The 26,168-nt window shown below is 43.1% G+C and overlaps 2 protein-coding genes across 3 annotated transcripts in view; both read right to left on the bottom strand.

Moving 5' to 3' along the window:
* Positions 1 to 15,597, bottom strand: part of LOC119658951 (chromatin-remodeling ATPase INO80) — a 193,031-nt gene extending 177,434 nt beyond the window's left edge. Inside the window, exons 1-3 of the mRNA XM_038066824.1 lie at positions 15,320 to 15,597; positions 3,985 to 4,223; positions 3,721 to 3,914 (exon numbers count right to left, since the gene is read on the bottom strand). Of these exons, the coding sequence (XP_037922752.1) occupies positions 3,721 to 3,914; positions 3,985 to 4,213 (423 nt within the window). The 5' untranslated portion in view covers positions 4,214 to 4,223; positions 15,320 to 15,597. The remainder of the gene's footprint in view (positions 1 to 3,720; positions 3,915 to 3,984; positions 4,224 to 15,319) is intronic.
* A 5,712-nt stretch (positions 15,598 to 21,309) lies between these two features.
* On the bottom strand, positions 21,310 to 22,135 carry LOC119659885 (DBF4-type zinc finger-containing protein 2 homolog). 2 transcript variants are annotated; one of them, XM_038068204.1, is made up of 3 exons: positions 21,942 to 22,134; positions 21,716 to 21,884; positions 21,310 to 21,659 (listed from the first exon to the last, which is right to left on the bottom strand). In XM_038068204.1, exons 2-3 carry the CDS (start codon positions 21,854 to 21,856, stop codon positions 21,363 to 21,365), a joined length of 438 nt encoding a protein of 145 aa, XP_037924132.1. In that variant the 5' UTR covers positions 21,857 to 21,884; positions 21,942 to 22,134; the 3' UTR covers positions 21,310 to 21,362. The 2 variants fall into 2 exon arrangements, with proteins under 2 accessions (XP_037924132.1, XP_037924131.1); XM_038068203.1 differs by having other exon boundaries at positions 21,716 to 22,135.
* Positions 22,136 to 26,168: the final 4,033 nt, after the last annotated feature.

The following is a 26,168-nucleotide window of genomic DNA, read 5'->3' on the forward strand; positions in this document are numbered from 1 at the left end:
ATATTTTATGTAGCTGCATTTCGCTGTAAGCGAATCTGCACGGTCGCTTTTCGCGCCTTTCTCTATTTAAGGGATTGTCAACCCGAATGATCATCCTGGTCGTCCCGAATTCTTGCTTCTCTGCAAACTCCAAATGTATGGTTTTCCATTATGGTATGTCTTTATGATTTTCCACCATCCTCGCAATTGACTGGAAAGACCCCTTAAGTTCATTCTAGCACCAGGCTAGGCAAGGCTATAACAAAGCATGATCCTACCTACTACCGTGGAAATCTCACGGAGGTTATTCTGGTGTAATATATATAAAGTTTTGGCCTCTTGATACAACTAGCCTTGGAATGGGCTTAGTGCACCAAACAAATCTATGCAAATACCCTGGATGTGTTTCATCTCCTTCCGAAAATACGGGTGTTTGTCATCCTTTCAGAAGACCAGATATGAGCTGCAGAATTTGCTGGAGATATTTCGTTCACTTTGTAAGTTACCAATAGGGCATACGCACACGATTTAAACATACTATCGAGAGTAAAAGCAAGAATGATCAGAGGGAACGTATCGGAGGTGTCATTTTCGGTAACTAAAATCAAGTCAATAATACAGTGCAGCCAGATGATAGATTGCTAATTTGATTATTTCTTTCAGGATTGTAAATTTGGGGTGTCATGTCACTGCGTCACGTTCGCAAGCCGTATTAATGATTGGCCAGATGCAAATGTATCGCATATCGACATCATTAACTGTTTTATTAATAGCACTACTCAAGACTCTAGAATGTTTGGTTTTATCTTTCACCATATACGTCAACCAAGCGCAGGAACCATCGTTGCCCACTTCCATGTGGAAATGTGCACCAACTCTCCCATGGATGCCCAAAAATCCTTTACCAGTGTCCAACGTTCCAATCGCTGGGAAAGAAAGAAACGGTGTCAGTATTGGTTATCGTAGCACCGGTCAAACCTTTAGTTTCCTTAACTAACCGGTTTTATCCTTTGCCGTAATTCTGTTGTTGTAAGTTCACATCTTTGTTACATTGTCGTCAATACTATCGTTTCATTGCAATTCAGATGGTTCTTCCTCCGTTAGATTCACCTTTCGGAGCCTTTGACTGATGCTATTTTCTGGCATTCAAACATGGCCGACTCACCTCGTATGAAAGAAACATTTAACTGTCGTCGCTATATTCTTCGTAAGACTAGAATAGTTCGCGGATAGGTCGTATTCTCCAGCCCTTGATATTAATTGGGTGCATATATTCCTGATAAGACCTTCTTTTGGTCATGTCTCCACTTATATTTATCAGGATCTCTTTCTGGTCCGTAAGCTGGATTGTCTGCACCAGTTCTATATATTTCTACGTTTTTCCGTACAGTATTCTGAAGTATTTTTTAAGAAGTGGTGCATTTAAAAATTATCTAGTATACAGGATACAAAAAGATGATGCAAATTAGGTATTGCTTGCCCAGTATTGCTATTAACAATCCATTTGACCGCAACGGAACGGGAGCAGGTGGAATACATTCTATCCTCCCACTTCAAAAGTTACCACGTTTCTACACGCTATAACTTCCACACTAAGTCATTGACCTTGGCCAAGTGGCTCTGGATCTGAAGGAGGCAAGTAAAGTTGGACTGAACATAAACACCAAAGAGAACCAAAGTCCTCAATGTAACAGGTCTTCGCATCGTTCCTACGTGCATTAATGACAGACTATTGAAAGTTGAGGGTAGTACCGAAGCATTAACAGCACTAGATTCGCTTTCGCTGTTTTGTATAAAATCTGAAAATGTAGATACCTTTGCACCAACATCAAGTTGAGATTGTTGCCCGCCAAGATTCTTCTTCTGTTGGAAAGTGACCGCCACTGTGATTCGAAAATTACAAGCTTTCATTAACACCTGCCTCCATCGTACCATCGAACGAAGAACTGCGTCCACATATAGAAAAGGTAGCGGTATACGTGTTGATTAGGAGGGGGGACAGAGTGGATAGACCACATTTTATTAAAAGCGACAGTTCCATTGCTGACTCTGTCTGCTATTTTAGAGAGGCAAACGACCTCGTTTAAAATATATGGCGCAGAACAGTTGAGGAAAAATGCGAAATTTTAGGGAAGACCTAGAGGAAGCTGAAGCACATTTCAGCGAACCGAGACGTCTGGAGTTTCTTATTAAGGCAGGCCTAGACCGGATACCGGTTGTTGCGCCATTGATGATGATGATGATGTTAGAAATAACGCCTAAGTTTGGTTGCAGCATAGCAAGCAACCATATATGTATCGACAGGAAGACTATACACAGAAGATCCAACTCTTCGTCTTTGAAATTTTATTGAGACGGAAAAGTCTTGCACACGCTCCACCGCGACGGGAGTTGCATAAGTGAAATTCCGAGCATAAGGGCTGCTGCTGTATATGATGCAGATGACCGTGGTTGCAAGTTGTTGCGAGCACGTGGCAGCATCTTATATAATAACAGGCATTGCACAGCTGTTTATGGCTTGCCACATCCCAGCGAGAACCAAACACAAAGCTTCCTTAAAGATTCATTTCGGACCAATGATAATGGATTTTAATGGAGCTACTGAGCGAATAATGCTTCAAAATTCCTCTATGATAAGCTTGGTGGAAGCAGACACGTCTAACATTCATGGCAATAGATCCAAGTTTGCTCTCCTAGGAAGTCAGAAGAAAATAAGAAGATGCATCGAAGATCGATCATTCGGAGGCATCCGTTTTTTACTGGGATAAGAAGAAAAAATCTAGGCCACATCGACAAACCTATATCACTTACCTACCCGAGAGGTATGAGATTCAGTGCCCCTATGCGGCTGAATTTCCTCCTTCTCTGTAAAGCCTTCTTGCTCCTTGGCTTATTTTTCCATTCCAATTATTTGGGAAAGTTTATTAGGTCAGAGGGAATTGGGTTTCGGTATGCTCAATTCCCTCTGACCTAATAAACTTCCCCGATTAACTGAAAAAACTTCTTTGGCCAAACACCAAGCACCATCCACAACAATCATGTGCAGTATTACCAAGCTTCGGTTGACTTAGGGGTTACGACAATAACAGGCTTCAAGGGACTTTTATTGTGAGAGGATGTCAGATATCAGTCGATCGAGCTGTGTGAGTATCCGAATCAAATCAAGGTAATATGCGGAACAACCTCCTCATAGATAATCATGGTACTCATCGTACGAGTATATCCATAAAAGACCCCCAGATAATTCCGAGCAATGCTTACCGGGACTGCGCAGTTTCCCATATCGATGAAACCGTCTGACTTCACCACTACTCGTCAAAGGGGAGGAGCCCCATGCAATCAATTTCAAACTGGCAAATTGAAATTTCATTCACACAGTGATTCAAGATAAATTTCGAAGGAACTATATGCAACGAAAATTACACGACTTCGTCTTCCCGTTCGGTAGTACGAAATGTTGTTGCCTCACATTTCACAAAGAAACAAACGAGAGATTCAATCTTCGATCTATTCCTTCCATCTTACTTAATCAGGTAAATATTGGGAACGTTAAAAAATTTTACAAACTCCAGGTTGGCCATTACATTTTAGACTTTCCATGAGCTATTCGAATTTCGATATGGACATCTACGAACATCTAAGAACCTACTTGTCTAAAAACCTCCCTAATTGTTTAAAATTGTTAACTTTGCTACTAGGAAAACCTTCATATTTGACGTACACTTATGAGAATACACTTACGCTGGCCGCCTTGTAATACAGCTCTCTTAATTTCTGCTCTCTAACATGATTTTTCAGCATATCCCGTATATATTCATCTTCATCTGATATCCTTGAATCGCTATCAGTGTCGCTCAATAAAAGATCTTGCAGCCACTTTCGTTCAGGATCGACTTGGGAAAAGTTATATGCATGAAGTTTATCATTACGGCGATCTGCAATAAGTAACCAAAGAAAAATTTAATCTAATCAAATAGGATAATGGGGGAATCAGCTCTAGCGAACCTATTTTCGACGTTTTTATCCCATTGTAATATTTATCGCCAGGATTCACTGTTTCATTATCCGAATCAGAATCACTTGATTCACTGCTCGTGAGACGTTGCGACAGAACACTTTGGGCGTAGTTCATAAATGGTCTCATATCCAAACTTGATTCCAATCGTTGCAAGTGCAAAGGTTTGGCCAGGCTTTGACCTGGCAAGAAACCAGATGGTATTTTGGTCTCGGTCATTGTCCTGAAGCTGAAAATAAAAGATTGAATATTAAATAATTTTCGTATACTATGAATGAGTGTTGAATATTTTGGAAAATATTGACACTATTTTGGCCATTGGAGCATATCCATATTTGATAAATAACCTTCCGGCAAACTTATATAGAAGGTGCATACATATATACACAAGGCGGACAATCGGACACAACGACTCCGACGTTTGGCGCAACGTTTAAACGGCCAGGAGGAGACATGCCCCACAATAGCAGAGTAGAGATCAGCTAAAATGAAACTCCGCAGCACGATAAACAAAACCAAACCTCGCTGCCGGCAGGACCTAATTAACGAGGCAAATGGGGTCCGACTTGGTTTTAACTCACTGAAGCAATACGTGCTGTCAGTATTTACCCCGAAGGCAGTTCGGAATAAGAACAAGGAAATCCACAGTGGACGCTTGGACGCTGTTACGAAAGTCAAGGATGCGGTTCATCGAGCTGAGGCACACAGTCTTCGATCTCGATGGGCATTGCACGCTTGATGCACTACAACTCGCATTGGCGAAGCTGCGGAGAAAGAAGGGAAACCCTCATGCACTTTCTCTGCGATTGCCCAGCTTTGGCTAGAGTCAGGCTGCGGACACTGGATAAACCATTCTTTGAGGACCTCAGAGAGATTTCTAGCTGCAGGGTCGGAGAGCTGCTTTCCTTCGTGAATGCTACGGGCTGGCTCTGAAGATCCGAGCCGGCTGGACTCTGCTTCCCTGCTCCCATAACAATAGTCACGGTCTTAGGCGTTTGTGGCATCAAAACGGCGCACCAAAGCGCTAATAGGGCTCCTCGGAGCGGTCACTGATACCTACCTACCTACCTACCCAAGCAATCTCATGTGGATATTGAGGAATTATCTGAAAGATTGCTCCCTGCTCTATGACATCGTAGAGAGCTAGAGGAGAATGGAGGTCACGTCGGTGGTAGCACAGGAATTCACTCTAATCCCGGATCCCTGGAGCCCTTCTTACGATTATCTATTAGGTTGTTGCAAATGAAATGGCCGTTTTGGTACTAAAATTTGAAACTACTGTAAAGCTTACAAAAATTTATTTCATCATCATCATCAACGACGCAACAACCGGTATACGGTCTAGGCCTGCCTTAATAAAGAACTCCAGACATCCCGGTTTTGCGCCGAGGTTCACCAATTCAATATCCCTAAAAGCTGTCTGGCGTCCTAGCCTACGCCATCGCTCCATCTTAGGCAGGGTCTGCCTCGTCTTCTTTTTCTACCATAGATATTGCCCTTATAGACTTTCCGGGTGGGATCATTCTCATCCATACGGATTAAGTAACCCATCCACCGTAACGTATTGGGCCGGATTTTATCCACAACCGGACACGGTCATGGTATCGCTCATAGATTTCGTCATTATGTAGGCTGCGGAATCGTCCATCCTCATTTAGGGGGCCAAAAATTCGTTAGAGGATTCTTCTCTCGAACGCGGCCAAAAGTTCGCAATTTTTCTTGCTAAGAACCCAAGTTTCCGAGGAATACATGAGGACTGGCAAGATCATAGTCTTGTACAGTAAGAGCTTTGACCCTATGATGAGACGTTTCGAGCGGAACAGTTTTTGTAAGCTGAAATTTATTTATTTAATTAAATTAGGTGCCAGTCGATTCAAACCATTTCTCCCAGCGAGATTCAAGAACATGTATGCCAGTTTCGTAGAAGTCCAACTGTCGGATGTTGATAAATTCGTCGAAGGCAATTTTGACAGCCTCTTCGTTTCTCAATTGTCTTTCCGCCAAAAAATGGTGCAAAAGCTTAAAAAAGTGGTAGTCGGTTGGGAAAAGGTCCGGTGAATAAGGTTCAGTCTCATACTGCAATTCGTTCAACTTTTGAACCGTTGTTCTGGATACATGGGGTCGTGTATTGTGGTGAAGGAGTATCACACCATCTCTGTTGACCAATCTCGACCGTTGAATACTCAATTTTTGGTGCATTTCCTCGAGTTGGGCACAGTATTTCTGTGCATTTATCGTTTTTTCAGGTGCCAAAAAAGAACAGTGGATAACTCCAAACAGTCACCATTACCTCCTTCGGATGGAGGCTCGGTTTCGGCATATGCTTCGATGGCTCATCAGCATCTAGCCGTTGTGCTGATCGGCGACAATTGCCGTATAATATGCACTTTTCATCACATGTCACTATTCTGTGTAAAAAGGGATCGCTTCTGTTGCGGATGAGTAAAGAATTGCAAATTTTCATTCGGAGCGCCATGTTTTGCTCTGTAAGGACATGAGGAACCCATTTGTCGAGCTTTTTCACCTTTCCAAGGTGTTGCAAGTGTCGGGAAACTGTCGAATAGTGTACACCTGGTTTCTCTGCAATGTTTCTCACTGACTGACGTGTGTCGGATTCGACTTTCAAACGCAGCTCGTCGTTGTCCATCGATTGTCTTGGATGTCCACGTGGCTCACTTTGAAGGTTTACCTCGCCTGACCGGAATTTTTCGAACCACCGCCGTGTGGTTCGTTCGCTTGCCGTATCAGCTCCAAATGCGCTGTTAATGTTCTTGTTCGCCTCCGCTGGTTCATGACCGGGTTTGAACTCATAAAGAAAAAATATACGTTCTTGGCTCTTTTCCATCCTTTCTTCCTTTCTATTCACTGTTATCACAATGATCGTCAAAACTGAATTGACTCCAACAGCGTCAACTGGTGGTGGTTTGATACAGCAAAATCGCAACTAACTTCACTTGATTGCCAAATCGGCCATTTCATGTGCAGCAACCTAATAGTAAAACTCGACATACCAGAAAAGTCACGTCTGATCGGTTATACAGATGATGTTGCGCACTTGTTGCAGGACGCACTGTTGAGCAGGCGCAAAGCAGACTTGACATATTGATGCGACGGATAAGTGAATAGATAACTGCTCATAGTTTCACCATGAGTTCGCATTTTTGCAAAGAACCCAGCTCTCCGAGGAATACATACGGTTTGGTAAGATCATAGTCTTGTACAATAAGAGCTTTGACGTTTCGAGCGGAACACTTTTTGTAAACTGAAATATGCTTGAAGTATGATAATAAAAACTTGTTGTTTCTTTTTCGTTGGTGTGGGTATTTATTCTTGCAAATATCATCATCAGTGCAAACAAGTTGTTTGCACTGATGAAGGGAACAAGTGGTTCCCGAAATATCGGTATTTGCAAGAATAAATACCCACACCAACGAAAAAGAAACAACAAGTTTTTATTACTTCAATTAATTAATCGTTGGAAACACCGCATAATTTCACTCTGACTGAAATATGCTCTGTTGCCTGCCAACAACCGTGTGCGGATTTCATCGTCATAGCTGTTGTCGGTTGCGATTTTTGACCCTGTTTTCGGTTGACCAGCTTTCTCTTATCAGCAACATGAATTCACAGAGCAACTCTTCCAAGACAACGTTATCAGAGAGATGCTGAGGAGTGCTGACAGATAGAGTTGTGTTGTACATTACGTTCGGGTTTTTCTTATTACGAGCAAGAGCAAGTTCGACCAGTAGAGGAACCGGATGACAAGGGTTTATTGAACTAACAACTCTTCTCTACCTCTCCCCTCTGGTTGATCATAGGGATTCCCGGACTTGAAGGCTCATAGACCGGAATAGCAGCAGGGCTAACCCGAAGTAACGTGTCAAAGGTCTCCAGGCTAGTTTTCTGACAACGGAGAGGGGTTTAGTTGATAGTCCGACAGAGTACAGGTCACCACACATGATCTTAGTGAAAGATAAAGGCTTCACTATATACAGTTTCGTTGCGGATACGTTCAACTGGTTCTTCACTGCTCGCGTGCCTGATCTTATTTCCGTTTAATATTCGGATCTTCTACATCCTCTACATTTCATTCTTCTGGGAAATCCATTTTTTCACCTTGCCCCTGTGGAGCCCCTTAGAGATCTGCTCATCTGGATTTAATTTGCCGCTATCGGCCGTAAGCTTGATGTGTATGTGTTAGAGCACTTCATCCAAGACCGTAACCGTACACTACAGGATGACAGTACCCTATAGAAGGCAATGTGGTCAGCACTGCGCTCGCGCGAGATTATTACCCTGATTTGACTCAGGTACTCTGAGCTTAGCCGAGTCGTCTGGTATCCCACTGCCGCCAGCGAGATTTGAATCGTGACCTTCCGTACGACAGCCTTATGCTCTAACCACTTGGCTATCCGGACACTATTAGACACACTAGTGGATTAAACTCTCATATAAAAGCGGATACGGATACCTCCTACCTGATTTCATTCAATCATTTTCAATTCAGTTGACTCGACTATTTACAGCACTGCATGGCACCTACTCCTCGGGCACCACCTTTAAGTAGTGCGGTAGCCTATAGAAGTTGCCTAATGTGAATATGGAAGCTAAGGGTTTGTACTCTCCAAGTGGTAAGAAATCAAAGAGTTTAAATTCGCCCAGAGAGAAATCTGTGAAAGGCACGTTCTTCATCTCGATGAAAAGCCTGAGCGGAAACTGGGATAAACTGGTATCTCCAGTAAGACACACTAGATTGTTTCATCATCATCAACTGCTACACAACCCATATACGGTCTAGGTCTGCCGCAATAAGGAACTCTAGACATCTCAACTTTGCGACGAGGTCCATCAATTAGATATCCATAAAAGCTGTCTGACGTCCTGGCCTATAGTCTGCCGCATCTTCTTTTTCCACTGTAGAAATTGCCCTCATAAATTTTTCGGGCTGAACCATCCTGACCCGTTAACAACAACCTATTGAGCCAAATTGTCCCCGCAACAGCTAAAATTAGTAGCAAACTCCACGCCAAGTAATATGTATAATAATGCATTCTAGTCTAATATATATAATAATGCATTCTAGTCAACTCTTCCATCGAGTCGGAGCATTTAGCACATCTCGGGTGCATTTTTCAACGCCTCTTTGAGGATGGCCTAACTTTTAACATTGAAGAGTGGAGATTTCTCCAGCTGCCAGTAAAATGTCTAGGATCTTAGCAGGATGCAAATATAGGCGTGCTCTTCGGTGCTTCAGATAACGTAGTAGGCACAGCTCTTTGCCAGATGGCAGCAGTTGGGTTTCTTATCAAAACAGTTGAATCCCGCTCAACGAAATTACAACTATATTAGCGACATATCTGAACATCAAATACTTCCGTTTTTCCCTCGAAAGCAGAACCGTCATCTTGTTCACAGAGCATAAGCCTCTAACTTTTTGCCTTGATCGGTTTGACCTGAGGCAATAGTTCTAAAAGACATTACAATAAAGTCGTGGGATGAGCCCCTTCGTCGAGATTGGAATCCAAGATTTTGTATTCTCATCATAATGATCACGAACGAGGGAAAGTAATTCGAATCTACTCTCTTCTCGAAGCGAAACGTTCCTTTCGACGTCCGCCAGTCAGTCATTGTGGCCGAGTAACTACACCAAGATTTTTCTGACCGGAGTACTCTTGCGGAATAAGATTTGATTCCAAACAGTCGTCGACCGCGGAACATGTTTTTCAATTCTTCAGTTTTGGTCGAAGTTAAAGAAAAACAAACTAGATTATTAACGCCAAAAATAAATGAACATTTTTCACCTGTCAATGCGAGTTTGCGGCGCTATAGTGGCCTGGACTTGCAGCCTCTTTGGAAGAAACGCTAGAAGGGATATCAACCTTAACCCTCATTATTGTTGGCCTACGTAATTTATTCCTCGAGTAGTTCCTGGGCTAGCATCAAATTTGTTTTCGTATAGGAACATTGAATAGTACACATAAAAAGAAAAGTTTCATACAGAACCAAGGTGGGTTCGTAGAAGCACCTTAGAAATTTCCTCTTTCACGTACAGTGAGCAAAAGTGAGTTCAGAAACCATCGTAAGAAATATAGGCTTTACAAGTCTGATTCGGAATTTTTCAAATTAAATTCGCAATTTCCAAACAATTTCAGACTTTTCTAAATCAGTTTCAGAATTTTCTATTTCAAATTCAGACATTTCCATTTCCAAATCAGAATTATCCATTTTAAATGTAGAATTTTTTCAATGGTCTACTATAAAGTTTTATACCAACATTTTATCACTAGATAAGGATAGAGATTCTACGAGAGAGGTCTGCACAGCCCATAATTAAGGCCTTGTATACAACAAAACCTTATTAAGATCGATCTCTCGATATGTCTGTCACACACATTTTTCTCGGAGAGGGTTATATCGATTGACACGAAATTTGGTGTCGAATACGTGCAAAACGGGGGTCTACAATTTTTTTCACCAAATATAGTCATGTGGAGTATCAAATGAAAGGTCTCGAAAGCCGGCCTTAATTCCGAAATTTGTTTGTAAGGTGGGAGTGCGGTGGATCAAAATTGATCATTTCTTTAATGGATCCATTCTCAGAAACTACCCAACCGAAAAATCTGAAAAAAATCAAGAAGCTGACACTATATGGTGCTTAGGCTTCATGCCGATATCTGTTCAAATATAGTTAATAATAGTATATTACAATAATTTTTAGTAATTGGGTGCAGACCCCCTTCTTCCGCCAGGCAATGAAAGCAAACAATGATTGGCAGTTCAGATTTCTCTCACTGCATTAAGATAGATAAAATGTTCGTACAAAAACTATAGTATTATAATATTGAAAAAAATCTGAATTTGAAATGGAAAATTCTGATTTTGAAATGGAAAAGTCTGTATTTGTAATAGAAAATTCTAAAACTGACCTGGAAAAATCTGAAATTGTTTGCAAAATTCTGAATCAGACTTGAAAAACCTATACAAAGTGCTCCGAAAGGAAGTAAAAGCAGCTGTACGTATTTTTTTTATAAGAACGTTACGTACAGTCTGTTGGATAAGGAGCAGCGAAAAAGAATCAAATAAAACCCTTGCTGAGGGCGAAAAAACAAAAACAAACTCTATTTTCGTATGCAAAATTGAAATCCAGTCAGAGCGAACAAATCATAATAACTACACTAAAAACACAAAAAGATACTAGTTAATACTCCGTATGAAGACTTTTAGCATCATATACAGCCTTCACTGACCAGTGACATGGATTCGAGCAAATGTTGGATATATTCGGCTGGAATTTTTTTGTTTGAAAAGGGGCTTTCGCAAAACCTACCATCGATATAGTCCTACAGATTCTTAATAATATTGGAGTGCGAGGATTGTGAATAGGTTTTGAGTAGCTTCAAACCACATACGGGTTTTTCCCGCTTTATATTTCGAAGTACTTTTCTTTTTCTTTAGCCTTTCACCCGGTTACAAGCGGGATCGGTTCGTCGTGATCGATTGCGCCATTTTATTTTATCAAAGGCCTAATCTGGATGTAGCCGTGAGGTCCTCAAATCACCATCCATCGTATCAAGCCACCATTGATTCGACCGGCCTTTTGCTCGCTTACCATCGACTACGATGTTCAGGCCAATCTTGGTAAGTGAATTCCATCGAAGACGCCTCTCTCATCATTTTTCCACGATCGGTGCAACCCCATATCTATCGCGGCTATCCTCATGCCGGATGTGAGCATATTGAGCCACTGGTCCATCACCGCAAGCCGTTTATTGTCTTTTATAGTCGACCAATACTCAAAACCATAGAGGGCGACAGAACGTCATTGCGATAAATTTTAAATTTGAGACGTTCGTTAATACGTCGATCACAAACTACGCCAGTTGTGGACCGCCACTTCATCCTGGTTGCGCTAATGCATGAAGCAATTTCATAACACAGATCTCGACTGGCCGATCGGCCCGAGATATTTAAATAACTCAGTTCTGGGCAGGTCACGGCCATTGACAGTTTCATGGGGATCGGTCGGCAAAAATTAATTTTTACTTAGATTCGATCTGAGACCGTGTTGTACAGGGTGTGGCAGCATAACTTCCTTTTTTAAAATGCACTCCACTCAGTTAATTGATGTCATAGCGGAGCGCTAGTGGTCTCGTTCAAGAGGGGATACTGTAAAGTTTTGTCCCGACACGGTTCAGTCGCCATCATGCGTTGGAATAGTGAGGAGCGTGCCTTTGCCGTTGAGGTTTATTTTTCAAGCGGATGTTCGGTTATTGCAACACAGCGTGCATTTCGGAATCGCTTTAATTTAGCCCCGTTGGCTCCCGTCCCAGACCGTAAATCAATTGTTACATGGGTCACTACATTCAGACAAACTGCAAGTGCGACAAAAGGAAGAACTGGAGTCCCTCGGCCCGTTAGACCACCTAAGAACATTGAAGCAGTGAGAGCGTCAATGTTGCGATTGCCACGGCGTTCTGCGCGCAAACACGCATCTGCCCTTGGAGTATCCGATCGTTCTGTGAGAAGAATTCTTCGTGATGATCTTAATTTTCATCCCTATGAGATGGCGATAGTGCAGCAACTTTCAGAACGTGACTTCAATTCTCGGATGAACGCGTGTGAGCTTCTTCTTGATATCGTTCCCGAGGGTGCTATTGTTTTTTTAGCGATGAAGCCCATTTTCATTTGTGTGGGTCGGTTAACAAACAAAACATGCGCTACTGGGCTGACACCAACCCTCGAGAATTGCATCAAAAGCCTTTGAATTCACCCAAAGTCACAGTGTGGTGTGCAATTTCCTCAGCTGGAATTATTGGTCCCTGGTTTTTTGAGGAAAATGAGGTTACAGTGACAATGAATTCGGACCGGTATGTAAACATGCTACAGAATTTTTTTTTCCCACGGCTAGAAAATTTGGATTTGGGGGACACTTGGTTCCAACAAGACGGTGCAACAGCACACACTTCAAGAGCATCGATGGCTGTTTTGAGGGAATACTTTCCAGAGCGCCTTATCTCAATTAGAGGCGATTTGGAATGGCCGGCACGCTCCCGATCTGTCCCGACCGTGGCACACGGTCGAATGCTTTCTCCAGACACAGAAATGCAATATAAAGAGTTTCTAAGTTTTTCTATTAGTAACCGCGCAACGTGTTTTGCCTAAGTAATTCCGCGGTTCTTGACAAGCCCGACTCGATTCGCGGTTATTTGAATGATTTCCCGAATACGGTTGTCAAATATGCGGTCAAAAATTTTCATGGTATGGGACAGCAACCGGATTGGACGATAATTTAAACATTCTGCTGAACTACCTTTCTTCTCCCCTATTAGAACTGTGGAACTTTCTTGCCAGTCAGATGATGTTCTTCCTTCCTGAACAACTCGATTAAAAAATTCACTGAGCCACAGTGTTGAATCCCAGCTCTTCGCTTTCCAGAGCTCAGATGTGATGTCCTCAGATCCTGTTGCTTTCCTCATTTTCATTCGTTTTGTTGCTTCCTCGACTTCATTGGCACTGACAGATGGAATGGCTCCAAATATCCCCGATGCTTGTGGAAGTGGAGGATGAACCAATGCTTCAGTTCAAATCTGCTGGAAATTTTCTCGCAAAAGTACCATTGTGGTCATCAGCACAAGTGTTCCATATCCTGTGTGCGCTCGTGCCAGCTTTTGATAAGTCGATAGAGATCTCTCTCGTCATCCCGAGTGTCCAGTTTATCGTTCTTTGTAATGGACCACTCGGGCGACAGCGATCGCTTTCATTTTGATTTCTCGGTTGGAATTTTTTTTAATTTGCCAATTGACCAACGTTTTATTGTTGAGAAACTTGTGGCAGAGGCGTTTCTATCCACGGAATTTTATCATCAACATCATCACTCCAAAGCCAGGTATCTCGGCTTGGTGACCCCGAGGTTTGCATAGGCCGCTTTGTGGATCGTGTCTTTAAATTGATTCCACGATTCCTTCACATTCGTAACAGTTCATAATCGCATATCATTTCTTCTTCCTACTTACGAAATCGTCCTCATTTGATGCGCGGCGGGCCAGTGCGCTCTTCACACCATTTTATCGGTGGCTTGATTCGCAAGACGGCAATCAACGGTCGATTTTGAGGTGCGGTGGTCCCATAGCGGCGGAATAAAATCTATTTGCATTTTACTTTTCCCACTATAAAATATAGAATCATGAGGGAATCGTCTGATGAAACAAGTATTCATAATTATTCGCCGCCTTCATTGCGCGCTTCAAACCCTTCTCCCCCACAGCATCTGTTGCTGTCTGCCTTTTCACCCACGTGACGTGATTAAGGTTGCCTGCAATGAAATAGTCATCAACGGGCATGTTACCGGTTTTTGCATCGAGAACTTTTCAGAAGGCAGTCGACCTGTCTGTGGTGCGTACGCGGTGAAGAAGTGAATAGTGCGATCAGCTGATATAATGGTGAGCTGCATCGGCCGATCATCAAATCGTTCGACTTCTTTAATGGCATCACGGAAACCCTGTGAGATGACAACGTCAAGACCGTATTGAGCGCGGGGAGAAATGAAGCCAGGTTTACCGCGTTCACGTTCTGTCACAGCTTTTTGCACCAAACCATCGGGTGGCGTTGTACCCAACAGAATGAACGTAAAGTTCTTGTGAAAAAACAAACAAAACAGAAACAACTCTTTTTACCCCTTGGGAGCACTAATGTATTTCGTACAACGGCCGGATTCCTCTTTTGCTAACTGCAGATTTTGCATTCATGTTGCCCTTGGACCTGTGCAAGAAGCAGCTTGGGCAGGTCAAAAAGATGATCAAACCCTACCATGAAATACGGGCTTCGACCCTATTATCGCTCCACAGTTTCTTTATTCAAAAACCTTTACAGAACCCAGAAGGCTCCCCTGTTGAGAAAATGCTACGTAAATCCCCGTTTACCAGGACCCTTCAACGTCCAAATGGTAATTCGAAATGTTCTTTGCTATGGCATTCTTGCGCAACGAGTGAAGCGTCTTTGGAAGAATGAGCAAAACGAAAATGTTTAACACAAAGAGGAACATAGAACGGCACTGACATCATTTTCTCGAGAAGTTCTTGCACGCACTTGACGACTCCCCCCCAACATTCCTAAGTAAACACAGGCAGAACCTGATCCTGCAGCAGAAGTGAGGTTATGTCGGGGATTGTTTTGATGCATTATTCATAATATCTGGGTCGCGTGTACCGTGTCGATGACCTAGAAACGCGTACTGCAGCCACCGAACGACCGCCAACACATCCAACTGGATGCATACCCGAAAATTACTGCATTTGACTGCGCTGCAGCTTCCAAAGGGAACTTTACCTTTTCGGGGAAATCCCGCCAATTGCTTTCTTCCGCACTCCCGTTAAAAGATTCCGTTTCCGCTTTTCCGCAATACTTTGCCGGCTGAAATCTCGCTAAACCACGAAAAACTCACGCACGATTTAACCAAAGTTCAGACGCTGTCAAAACGCTCCATCACGCGACGACAAAAACTTCGCCCGCAATGGGTCGACAGTCGAAAATGCATTGCTTGGCCAGATACTGGGGTGAATGCGGAAAAAAGCAAATGACGAGCGCAGTACTCAATTCGGGGCAACGCCATGTTGACAGTTTTGACAGCTGGTGGAGAGGAAAGCTTGTGACAAGTGACAGTTGGGACAGTGAATTGGTCGAAAATTTTACGTTGACATTGCGTCATAAAGGGTTTTCGATGCAAACTGGCTTGGATCTTATGAAATTGATGCTGCGGTTTCATTAAATGGCTAGCGTCTGCCTATTCAATCTTCTGACAAGGCAATTTCATCCAGTTGAGGAATTTTTGCTTAAAGCACTGACCAATTATGCATTCACTTTAGTGCGCCGTCAATAGATGTCACTAGAATGACATGGGCTTAATGACCAAATATAACGCACGAAGAAATATTTAGACGAAATTTTATTCAATAACAAAAATCCGCAAAAACTGGAAGAATTCGTCAAACAATTAAATAAGATAGCAGAGCCGACATTGGTATTGGGGTTAGCATCCATCACACAACCGTTTTGAAACACCAAATGAATGCGGCGGCTGCTTATGGGCTGAGTACGAGTTACGTCTTTCCCGTCAATATCCAAAAGCTATACTAAAACGGAAAAGCCCCCCGTATCCGCGTATTACGGTGATTTCCAATTGTATGCCCACGAGGCAGAAGTTCACCAGATTTCATATGAGTAAAAACCGTGGGGAGGTGTTCTTTCCATCTTTTCAACTGCTCGTCATGGAATATGACGAGTCGACCGTTAACATCAGTTATAACGAACGCACACAGGATATCGAACACTTCTGTTGCGTTAATGACAAGAACGCGGTGCTTTGCTTACCAACCGTCGCACCGCAACGGATAGATGGCGAGAATACTTCGAACAGATTTCATCTGAAGAATTTGCTCATCCTCCACTCCCACAATCATTCCCGACATTCGTAGCGGTTCCACCTATCAGCGCAACTGAAGTCGAGGAGGCTATAAAACGAATGAAATCATGGAAAACCACAGAACCTGATGACATAGCATCTGAGTTCTGGAAAGCGAAGAGTTGGGACCCAACACTGTTGCTCAGTGAATTTTATAATCGGGTTATTTAAGAAGAAAGAATACCATCCGACTGGCAAGAAAGTACCACAGTACCAATATGGAAAAAGAAAGGTAGTGCCGCAGAATGTTCAATTTACCGCCCGATCCCGTTACTTTCCCATACCATAAAGATTTTTGAACGTATTCTTGACAATCGTATTCACGAAATCGTTGAAATACCCGTGAATAAAGCCGGATTTGTCAAAAACTGCGGAACTACTGACGCAATACATGCTGCGCGGTTACTCATGGAGAAACACCATGAGAAGCATCTTCTTCTTTACATTGCATTTCTGGATCTCGAGGAACCGTTTCACCCTGTGCCACACGAATTCATCTGGTATGCTTTACGACAACACCTAGTGCCAGAAGAACTCGTGCACTGGGTTCAATTGATCTACCGCGATCGGAAAAGTAAAGTTCGAAGTATAGCGGGTGTATCAAAACCGTTTCGTGTCTCTGTTGGTGTTCATCAAGGAAGCGCCCCCTCCCCACTTCTCTTTGTTCTTGTTATGGACACCGTCACACGAGACATCCAACGTCCGTGCTTTATGCAAATGATGTTTTCCTAGCATCACAAAGCAAAAATGATCTCGAGCAAATTGTCCAAAAATGGAATGATGAATCTAAACAAAACTGAATTTTTGACGACCGATTTGCGTCTAGTGCCATTTGGCTCTGCATACTACAAAAGCACATTGCCTCCAAAGGGAGAGGAGTATTCTGCCAAATCCCATCATCTTATTTCGATTAAACCCGAGTTGGAGAAAGCGTGGTCAAAGGGTATTATAGGTCCCAGGACGACGGAGCATAAAATCTGGGAAACTCCTGCTGAACCAACACCAACAGCTCTACTGCCAAACCCTATCGCAACCTCCACGGGATGACCGCTGGGAACTCTTTCTTAACGAAAATCTGCAGATGGAGAATGATGAAGGCGTGTCTCCGCGCCTTAAAACGAGACAAACTCTGCCAACTCTCTACCCTGTCCCAATATTGGGCTGATGTAACATCGTTACAGGAGATGCGTTGCATAGGGACCGGTTTCCTGGAGAAAAGTGATTACACCATATATTATAGTGGGCATCCAGTAAACCATGTACTCGGAGTAGGTTTCTTAGTCAGCCAAAAAAATTAAACCTGCTATTATCGGCTTTGAAAACATAAGCGAAAAGCTATGCACTCTTCGCTTGCTAGGCAAATTTAGAAACATAACCTCTTTAACGTTCACGCCTCTACGGAAGAGACTGCAGAGTCGGAGAAGGATACATTTTCGAGGCAGTAGAACGAACCCTGAAAGCTTGTCCCAGATATGATATTAAAATCATACTTGGGGATTTGAACCGCCAAGTAGGGAAGGAGCCCGTATTCAGGCGATACGTTGGCTCCCATAGCTACACGAGAAAACAAACTATAACGGACTCCGGATTATTCAATTAGCAGAGTCACACGAAATGGTTGTTAGAAATACCTGGTTTGCGCGGAAAGCGGTCCACAAACATACATGGGCCCCATCAGACGGGGCCACATTCAACCAAATTGTCCACGTGTTGATTGAACGCCGCCACCTTTCAGCCTTGATGAATGTCAGAACATATAGGGGGGCCAATATAGACTCGGATCACTATCTCGTTGGCATGGTGCTCCGAGCTCGAATAACAACACCACCCAGAATCCCCTCTGACAATCAAGTGAGAGTTAACACTGAAGCCATCCACAACACATCCCTCCGCAACATGTATAAGAGGAAAATGAATGCCGCAATAACAGCAGTCAACAGAAATCTTGAAGATGAAGCATCAACAAATGATCTTCACAACCAACTGAAGAACGTTATCATAAATAAGGCAGCTTTTAGGGATATAGAATTGGTGGACCTCGGCGTAAAACCGGGATGTCTGGAGTTCCTTATTAAGGTAGGCCTAGACCTAGAAACCAATCGAAGTCCGTTTTCGATAGCCAAAGGTCTTCGGGGTGAGGTCAGTCCCTGTAATAAAGCTTCGAAGTTTGCAGGTTAGTATTCAACAAATTTCTATACAGCGAAATTTGGGAGTCGTCGACGCCGAGGCTCTACAGCTCACTTCGAGCTTTAGCCTTCAGAATGTTCCTCCTACAACCATCTCGATCCATTGATGGCGTCCTTAAATTTCGAAATCCGTGCAGTGATACACTGTCAACAGGATTGGTCCAGCGCTTTCGGTTTTTTTACTGGTCTTTGAATTGACAAATATTTAGTAGAACTCATGGTTATATCTGATCCGCAATTGGCCTTTCACTCGTTTAGTTTCGATTGTTCTCCCTTTCGAAGGTATTTACTAGTTTTTGGAAAGTTTGTGTTTGATCGCGCTCATGAAGTTTATATCATCTGTATATGCGACGATTTGACAGGAGTTATGCACATACCTTTTACAAGCAACTTTCATATAACTAGATTGAACAGTAGAGGTGCCAGCCCATGTCCTTGCATTAGTTCGACGTTATTTTTAAATGCATCTGTCAGGTTATTATTGACTTTGACCTGCGCTGTTGTGTGGGATATTGTCATTGTGGTAAGGCTTACCAGTTCGCCCAATACAGCACGACACAGAAGACACTAAATCCCGAAACCAGGACTGTTAGGGCAACTCACAAGCAGCCAGAAAACATAAAATGACCATAGTAAAAAGTTGATAGTTTCGAGATCATCAACGGCACAACAACCGGTATCTGGTCTAAGCCTGCCTTAATAAGGCACTCCAGACATCCCGGTTTTGCGCCGAGGTCCACCATTTTGATATCCCTAACAGCTGTCTGGCGTCCTGACCTACGCCATCGCTCAATCTTAGGCAGGGTCTGCCTCGTCTTCATTGACCTGAAATATTCAAATCGATCAGTTCTGGACAACTTATTGCCATTAACAGAACTGAGCTATTTAAATATCTCGAGTCCGTGCTATCAGCCAATAGAGAACTGCGTTATGCTCCTCATAAAGGGAAACACAAAACCTTTCATACCTGAAACGTCAAGCTCCGTTTTCCCGACTTGTTTTTAAATAGCGTCAGACCAGTGTACCCCGATGATACGACGCAGGCAGGTGTTCACGAATGCTTGGAGCTTGTATGTACCACTCTCATATAGCAACACAGCAAAAATATCGGCACAGAACAATCTCATCTTGATTTTGGTGTCGGGATAACTGCATTTCCAAATTTTTGACAAGGCAGCGAAAGCGAATTTAGTGCTGATAACGCGTCAAGCGGCATCAAGTTCGCTGCCACCATCAACAGAAACTAGGCTTCCTAGATATACAAATTTGTCAACACCTTTGATGATATCATGATGGTCAGTTTCGATCACAAGGCAGAGGGAATCCAAGTCTGGAGAACCAACAAACCAACTATATTTTTTCAGTTTTTTTCATGTTTATTTTCTTAACGATCAGCGCTTGAATGTTCAAGAGTGAATGACGCTATTTATACGAAACATTATTCTTTTGCAGGACACCATGAACAACCATTTTCACGAAGCATATCATTTTAGAAGGGAAAATTTTGAAATGTACTCCCCATAGCTGCTAATCATTTTCCCCTTTCCACTTTTTAGAACCGTACAAGAAGTCTTTGGCATCAGCGTTTCGAAAACAACCAAGCGACAAGATATTTGTGCTCAAATCACAACGAGGAATTTTTACGAGAAATGACAACTGGAAGAGAACAAACAAATGGTCCCATTCATATCTGAGACTACCTCGTCTAATATATTCGTGAGACAATCTTTCGTCTGTACAAAGCTGCTATATGCTTGCTATTCACCGCTTGGTGGGGTATTCCGTACCTATGCGCCACCGTTCGCGGTTACCCTGCAGCTCCCCTCTCCCCATGACTACCCGAGACGCTCCAACTCGTCCTCTACTGTTCTGAGCCAAGTGTCCTTTGGGTGACCCAGACCCAGACGTCGACCATCTTGGAAGACTGGATTAAACTGCATGGCGTAGCCTGCAATGCAATTGTAGTCTCTCCTTTATGTTCTGACCTATACATTGCCACTTCCGCCTTCAATGAAATCGTCTACGGGTGACAGGCCTGTGCCCTGAACGAGTTCTTCGTTTAAGATAGTATCAGGCCAGCGTAGTCTGATGAAACGACGCAGACAGTGGAGTTTACTTTCCTTGTGCTACTCCCCCAATGCAGAAAGAACACTAACGCAGAACAGTTTCAACTTGATCTTGGGGTTTAGATAAATGCATTTCCAGATTTTAGACAGCACAACGAATCGGATCTAGTGCTGTTAATGCGTCGGATCACATCCAGTGCGGTGCCACTTTCAAAAGAAACCGGGCTTCAAGGAGATACAAATTGATAGACGCCTTTGATGCTCTGCCCATTAATGCACATAGGGAGAGGGCGATGATCCTTCAGACTAAGAAACTTGGTTTTGTTTGGTGTTTTTCTTCAGTCCAACTCTACTGCCTGTCTTTCCAAATCCAGAACAATTTGACCAAGGTCCATGACCCGTTGTGAAACCAAACAGATGTCGTAGTCGAGGTGCTCGAGGAAAGATGCGATTTCTGCACTATATGCATGCTACTTGATTTGTAAACTGGCATCACATATTTATACACCCCTGGAAGTTAATCCTGTTCAAAACAGAATCTATCAAAAAGCTGTTCCAAAAATTCTTTAATAATGACCAAAAAATAAATATTTGTTTTCACAATTTCAGTTAATACATCCAATTTTCTAAATCAATACTTTCCACATTACAAAACCAATTCACCACTGGCATGGGAAGAAAGGTCCCTCAGGCGAAGGTGGGGTGCAAGGCATGCATATAGGAAAGGTTGGCATTGACTCTGGACGACAAGGACCCACTCTGCTCCTTGGTGGAAATGTTAGTAATCGTTTGGCATGCTTTGCAGGACAACACCGTGGGTCTGGAGTCGTTAAACAACAAGGTTTTCCCTGACACAATCGACGGGGACAATCTTGTTGCAAGCCATTGCGTCTGATGCATTCACATCTTGTATATAAGATACTTCCACGGATTTCGCAGCTACGACATTCTTTGATCTGATAATTCAATAGAAAATGTTCAGATCAAACGTCACAAAAACATGTCTACTTACCGGGGGCTGACAACGCTTTGATTGAGGAGGTTGGTAGCATTTCTTAGTTTGCTTTCGGGTTTTCTGAATCGGCCGAAATATCGGCGGATAAGGGATAGATGGCTGGCAAGGAATGCATGGATATAATGGCTCATAGGGCATTGAAGGATGGCACGCTCCTTCTGGTATGCTACATGGGATGCAAGGCTTACACATTTCTTAGCTTCGAACTATATTCCGCTATTACTTATAGATTATGCCCAGTTATACACTTTAATACTTATTTTCCAATACGCAATTACGATAAAAGTACATTAACGAGAATTTTTCACAATAATTTAAATGATTTCATGTTATCTTATATCACTAAACGAATTTTGGACCTTCTGTGCATTTAGTTATCACTTTGAAGTTGACGCAAAATCAAATTCGATGGGAACTAAGTTTTTGAATGCTACACAACCCCGGATATCAAATGAAACCCGTTCTGTTTGTCTGGGGTCGGCTCGTCGTGATTGGTTTCGCCATTTGACTCTAGCGATCTGGGTGCAATCTCCAGGCTTTTAAATCCCCTTCCTGCGTATCAAGTCACCGTTGTTTAGGCCTGACTTTTGGTCGTTTACCATCGACTTTAATGTTCAGACCAATCTTGGCAAGTGAATTCTCGTTAGCACGAATTGTGTGACCGATGATGCCTCTCTCGCAATTTTTCCACGATCAGTGCAACCCCATAATGATCGCGGATATCCTCATTTCGGATGTGATCAAAACGTGTCACGTCACTAGTCCAACGCAACATCTTCGTCTCCATTACCGCAAGACGCTGCTCATTGTATTTTATAGTCACTCAGAACCATAAAGAGCGACAGGATGGACGACATTGCGGTAAATTTTAGATTTGAGACGTTCGTTGATATGTCGATCATAAAGAACACCAGCTGTGGAACGCCACTTCATCCAGGTTGCGTTAACGCGTGAAGCAATTTCATAACGCAATTCTTCATTGGCTGATAGCGTTGACCCGAAGTATTTAAATCGTTCAGTTCTGAGCAGATCACTGCCGCTGACAATGATTGCGCCTGTTTCATGGGGATCCGTCATCAAAAAATCAGTTTTGTTTAGATTCAATTTGAGACGGTGTTGCATGAGGCGATCATTCCATTTTTGGACAAGTTGCTCGAGATCATTTCTGTTGTCAGATGCTAGGAAAAACGATTGTCTCATCTTCCTATATTTTATAGTGTTCCACAGCTGGTGTTCTTTGTGATTGACATATCAACGAACGTCTCAAATTTAAAATTTACCGCATTGTCGTCTATCCTGTCGCTCTTTATGGTTCTGAGTGACTATAAAAGACAATGAACGGCATGGGTTAGATCATAAGGTCATTGGCAGACCCCTGCTTTAGCTGATAAGCTTTTCATCTTAGTTAGCTAAATTGGACGCCTTGTTCTGACCCAAAGTATAATATTTTCAGGGAAAATTTTTTTTTTCTGAGAATTACTACTCTTTTTGGCGCGATTTTTTTACAAAAACAGCTGAGGGTTTCTTGTCTTCGTACTGGCGCTTTTCGTCATAGACCATACCTATATTCAATGATGGGAATTGTATGTATGATGTGATGTTAGATCTCCCAATGGTTTATTGAGCATTTGCAATAAAACCAGCGCTTGTCCCTACTTTTGAGCGAGGGAAACACGCTCCACTATATATGCCTCACGTCGATAAGTCAGTTGCGCCAGGGCTTGAAAATCTCCATATATCCCTCAATATTTACTGCACGTATGGAAAATACATACAACTTTGCTTCATACTTTTCGTGGTTTCCTTCCTGAGCGGGAAGACTTACTGAGGTATAAACAGCTGTGACGCTTGTCTTCCTAATTTGAGGAGCTTTTGAGTTGACTTTCCATGTGTTTTTCCTTATAACAAAACACAAAGAACACTGACACAGAAAAGTTTCCACTTGGTGTTGAGATAACTGCAGAGGTACCTGATTTTAGAAGGAGCAGAAAAATCGGATCTAAGATCACCGTTGCCTTAGCAGATAATACGCTTCCTAGATATACAACCCATTAATGCAAATAGGGAGAATCCGATGACCGGTTAGACTGAGAGCTTTGATTTTCCTGGGGTTTATCATCAGTACAACTCTATTTGCCTCACTTTCCAATTCCAGAGTCATCGGTGATAGGATGCAAATCTGGCGGACTCCGTTTTGTACTTACGGTGCAGTACATGACGTTTTGTGCCATCATATGTCGCTCTGGTAATAGCTATTAGTTTCTCCGGAATTCCTCTTCTGTGTAGAACACTCCTAAAATATTCTCTGTTCACATTATACAAAATTTTCTTGAAGTCGATGAACAGCAGGTGAAACGAAGATCGAAACACGGCGCACTGTTCCAAAATGATCCGTAGGGCGTGGTCAATGCAGGATGATCCCGAGTGGAAATCAGGCTGCTCTTTGTCGATCAAGTTTGCAAGGTCTCCCTTGATACGTTCTAGGATTTTTTTTGGCTATTATCTTTGCGATGGCATAGAGAATACCGATACTTCTTCAAATATCATACTCAAACCGGGGTCTCCTTCTTTAGAATCTTAACGATAATCCTCTTCTTCTACTCTCGAATTCCCAAGATTTCCGCGGGGAAACCGTCTAGCCAGCAGCTTTACTCTGATGGAGTGCATTTAAGGCCGAAACAATTTATCCTCTGCTCGGAAGAACACTCCGTATCGGATGTTTCGGTGACCAGTCCTTTCATCCAAAAGAGAAGGAACCTCACCGGGCGTGATGCGGTTAAGAACCGTGGTGAACTGTTCTTTCCACTTCTTCAGTTGCTCTGCATCGTGCATGGGAAGTCGATCGTTGACGTCCTTCACAGGACCATACGGTATACGCTTCTGAAATTATTGCGCTCTGTAGCCTTTTTCGCTTGCCTGACCAGCGCAAAAGCAAACTCTCTGTTGTAATGGCGTACACTAAGCTGAACCTCTCGGAATTTCTTTTGACACCGGAGTGAACGTGTCGCGCCTACTATCATTTCCAGCTCTCAATACAGCCTTCATCTCCTTCCGTTCATCGATCGATTCCACGATTTAGCAAGATCTTACGACGTTCCTCCGGGACGTGGTCGACGACCTGTGTAGCAGCCCAGAAAAGAGCATTTTTGATGGCAGCCCAATGCTGATCGATATTCTCAGCCGGTTTACTCAGTATATCTTCCATCCGATCAGTAAGATGGCTTTCCCACTGTCGAGCGACAGTTGGATCAAATAAGCAGTCGATTTTGAACTTAGGCGGTTGCAGCTCTTCAACCCTGGGACAAGTGCCGAACGCAACACACAAGCAAACGTAAGCGTCTCTTTTATTATGCATATCCAGGAGACAACTCCTAAATCTACTACTGATCGCGAAGTGGTTGGTCAGATTGCTCATATGGTGTCGGTCAGTTGAAACCAAACTGACCTTATGGCAGGCTCTGCACTAGAACACTGCACCTCTAATGATGAGGTGATGGAAGATGCAGAAATTCACCGAACCTTCTACCATTATCGTTACAGTTGCCAAGATCATGCTTCCCCATCATATATCCGAGCATGATGTTGCCATATCCCACCTTGGCACTCAGATCGCCCATCACGGTCAGACTGTCACTTTCAGGAAGCCTCCCCTGAACTGAACTGCTGGTATTTGCGCGTAGAAAGCGTCCTTCTCCAGCACATCGGAAGTCTCCGTTGGTGCATAGCATTATACAATTGAGGTACATCTTAACCTGGACGGGAGTCTGTCAGAAACCGGCTTCCAGGTCAAGAAAGCGCGCCTTGCCGTAGCCGTCAGAAACAACCTGACACCGGATCCTACCACTTGGCTTTCCAGAGTACAAAAGCACATTTCCATTAACGTGGCAAGAGGGGGTGCTCTCCAGAGTTTCACCATCTTACTTCGTCTAGACCATGAATATCTAGCTTATATCGTAGGAATTCCCGCTCAAATTAGAGAAAGCAGGCATTCTGAGCATCCACGCTAATGTTGTCGAGGAGCGCCCCTTTTCCATAGCCAAAGGTCGTAGCCATGAGATCAATCCCTATCCGTGGTGTTGTTGACGTTTCGATAGCAATGAAGTTTCAAAATTTGCAGGTTGCTACCCTGCAAATTTCTATCCCTTGTAGTCGCCTCTTACGGCAAGGAGGGAAGACTTTGAGTGAATTCTTTAGTCCAACTCGCAGGGTGGAGAATTTTTGGTTCCTAGAAGAGGCTGGACGATCATGTAGGCTACATAAGGACGAAATCTTTGTGCGGCATTACGACCATCTGATTGTGGATAAAATCTGGTTCAATAGGTTGTTGTGGGCGGGTCAGCATGATTCAGCCCGAAAAATTTATATGGGCAACTTCTACAGTGGAAAAAGAAGACACGGCAGACTATAGGCCAGGACGTCAGACAGCTTTTATGGATATCGAATTGGTGGA

The sequence above is a fragment of the Hermetia illucens genome, chromosome 6, assembly GCF_905115235.1.
Source record: "Hermetia illucens chromosome 6, iHerIll2.2.curated.20191125, whole genome shotgun sequence".
NCBI lineage: Eukaryota > Metazoa > Arthropoda > Insecta > Diptera > Stratiomyidae > Hermetia > Hermetia illucens.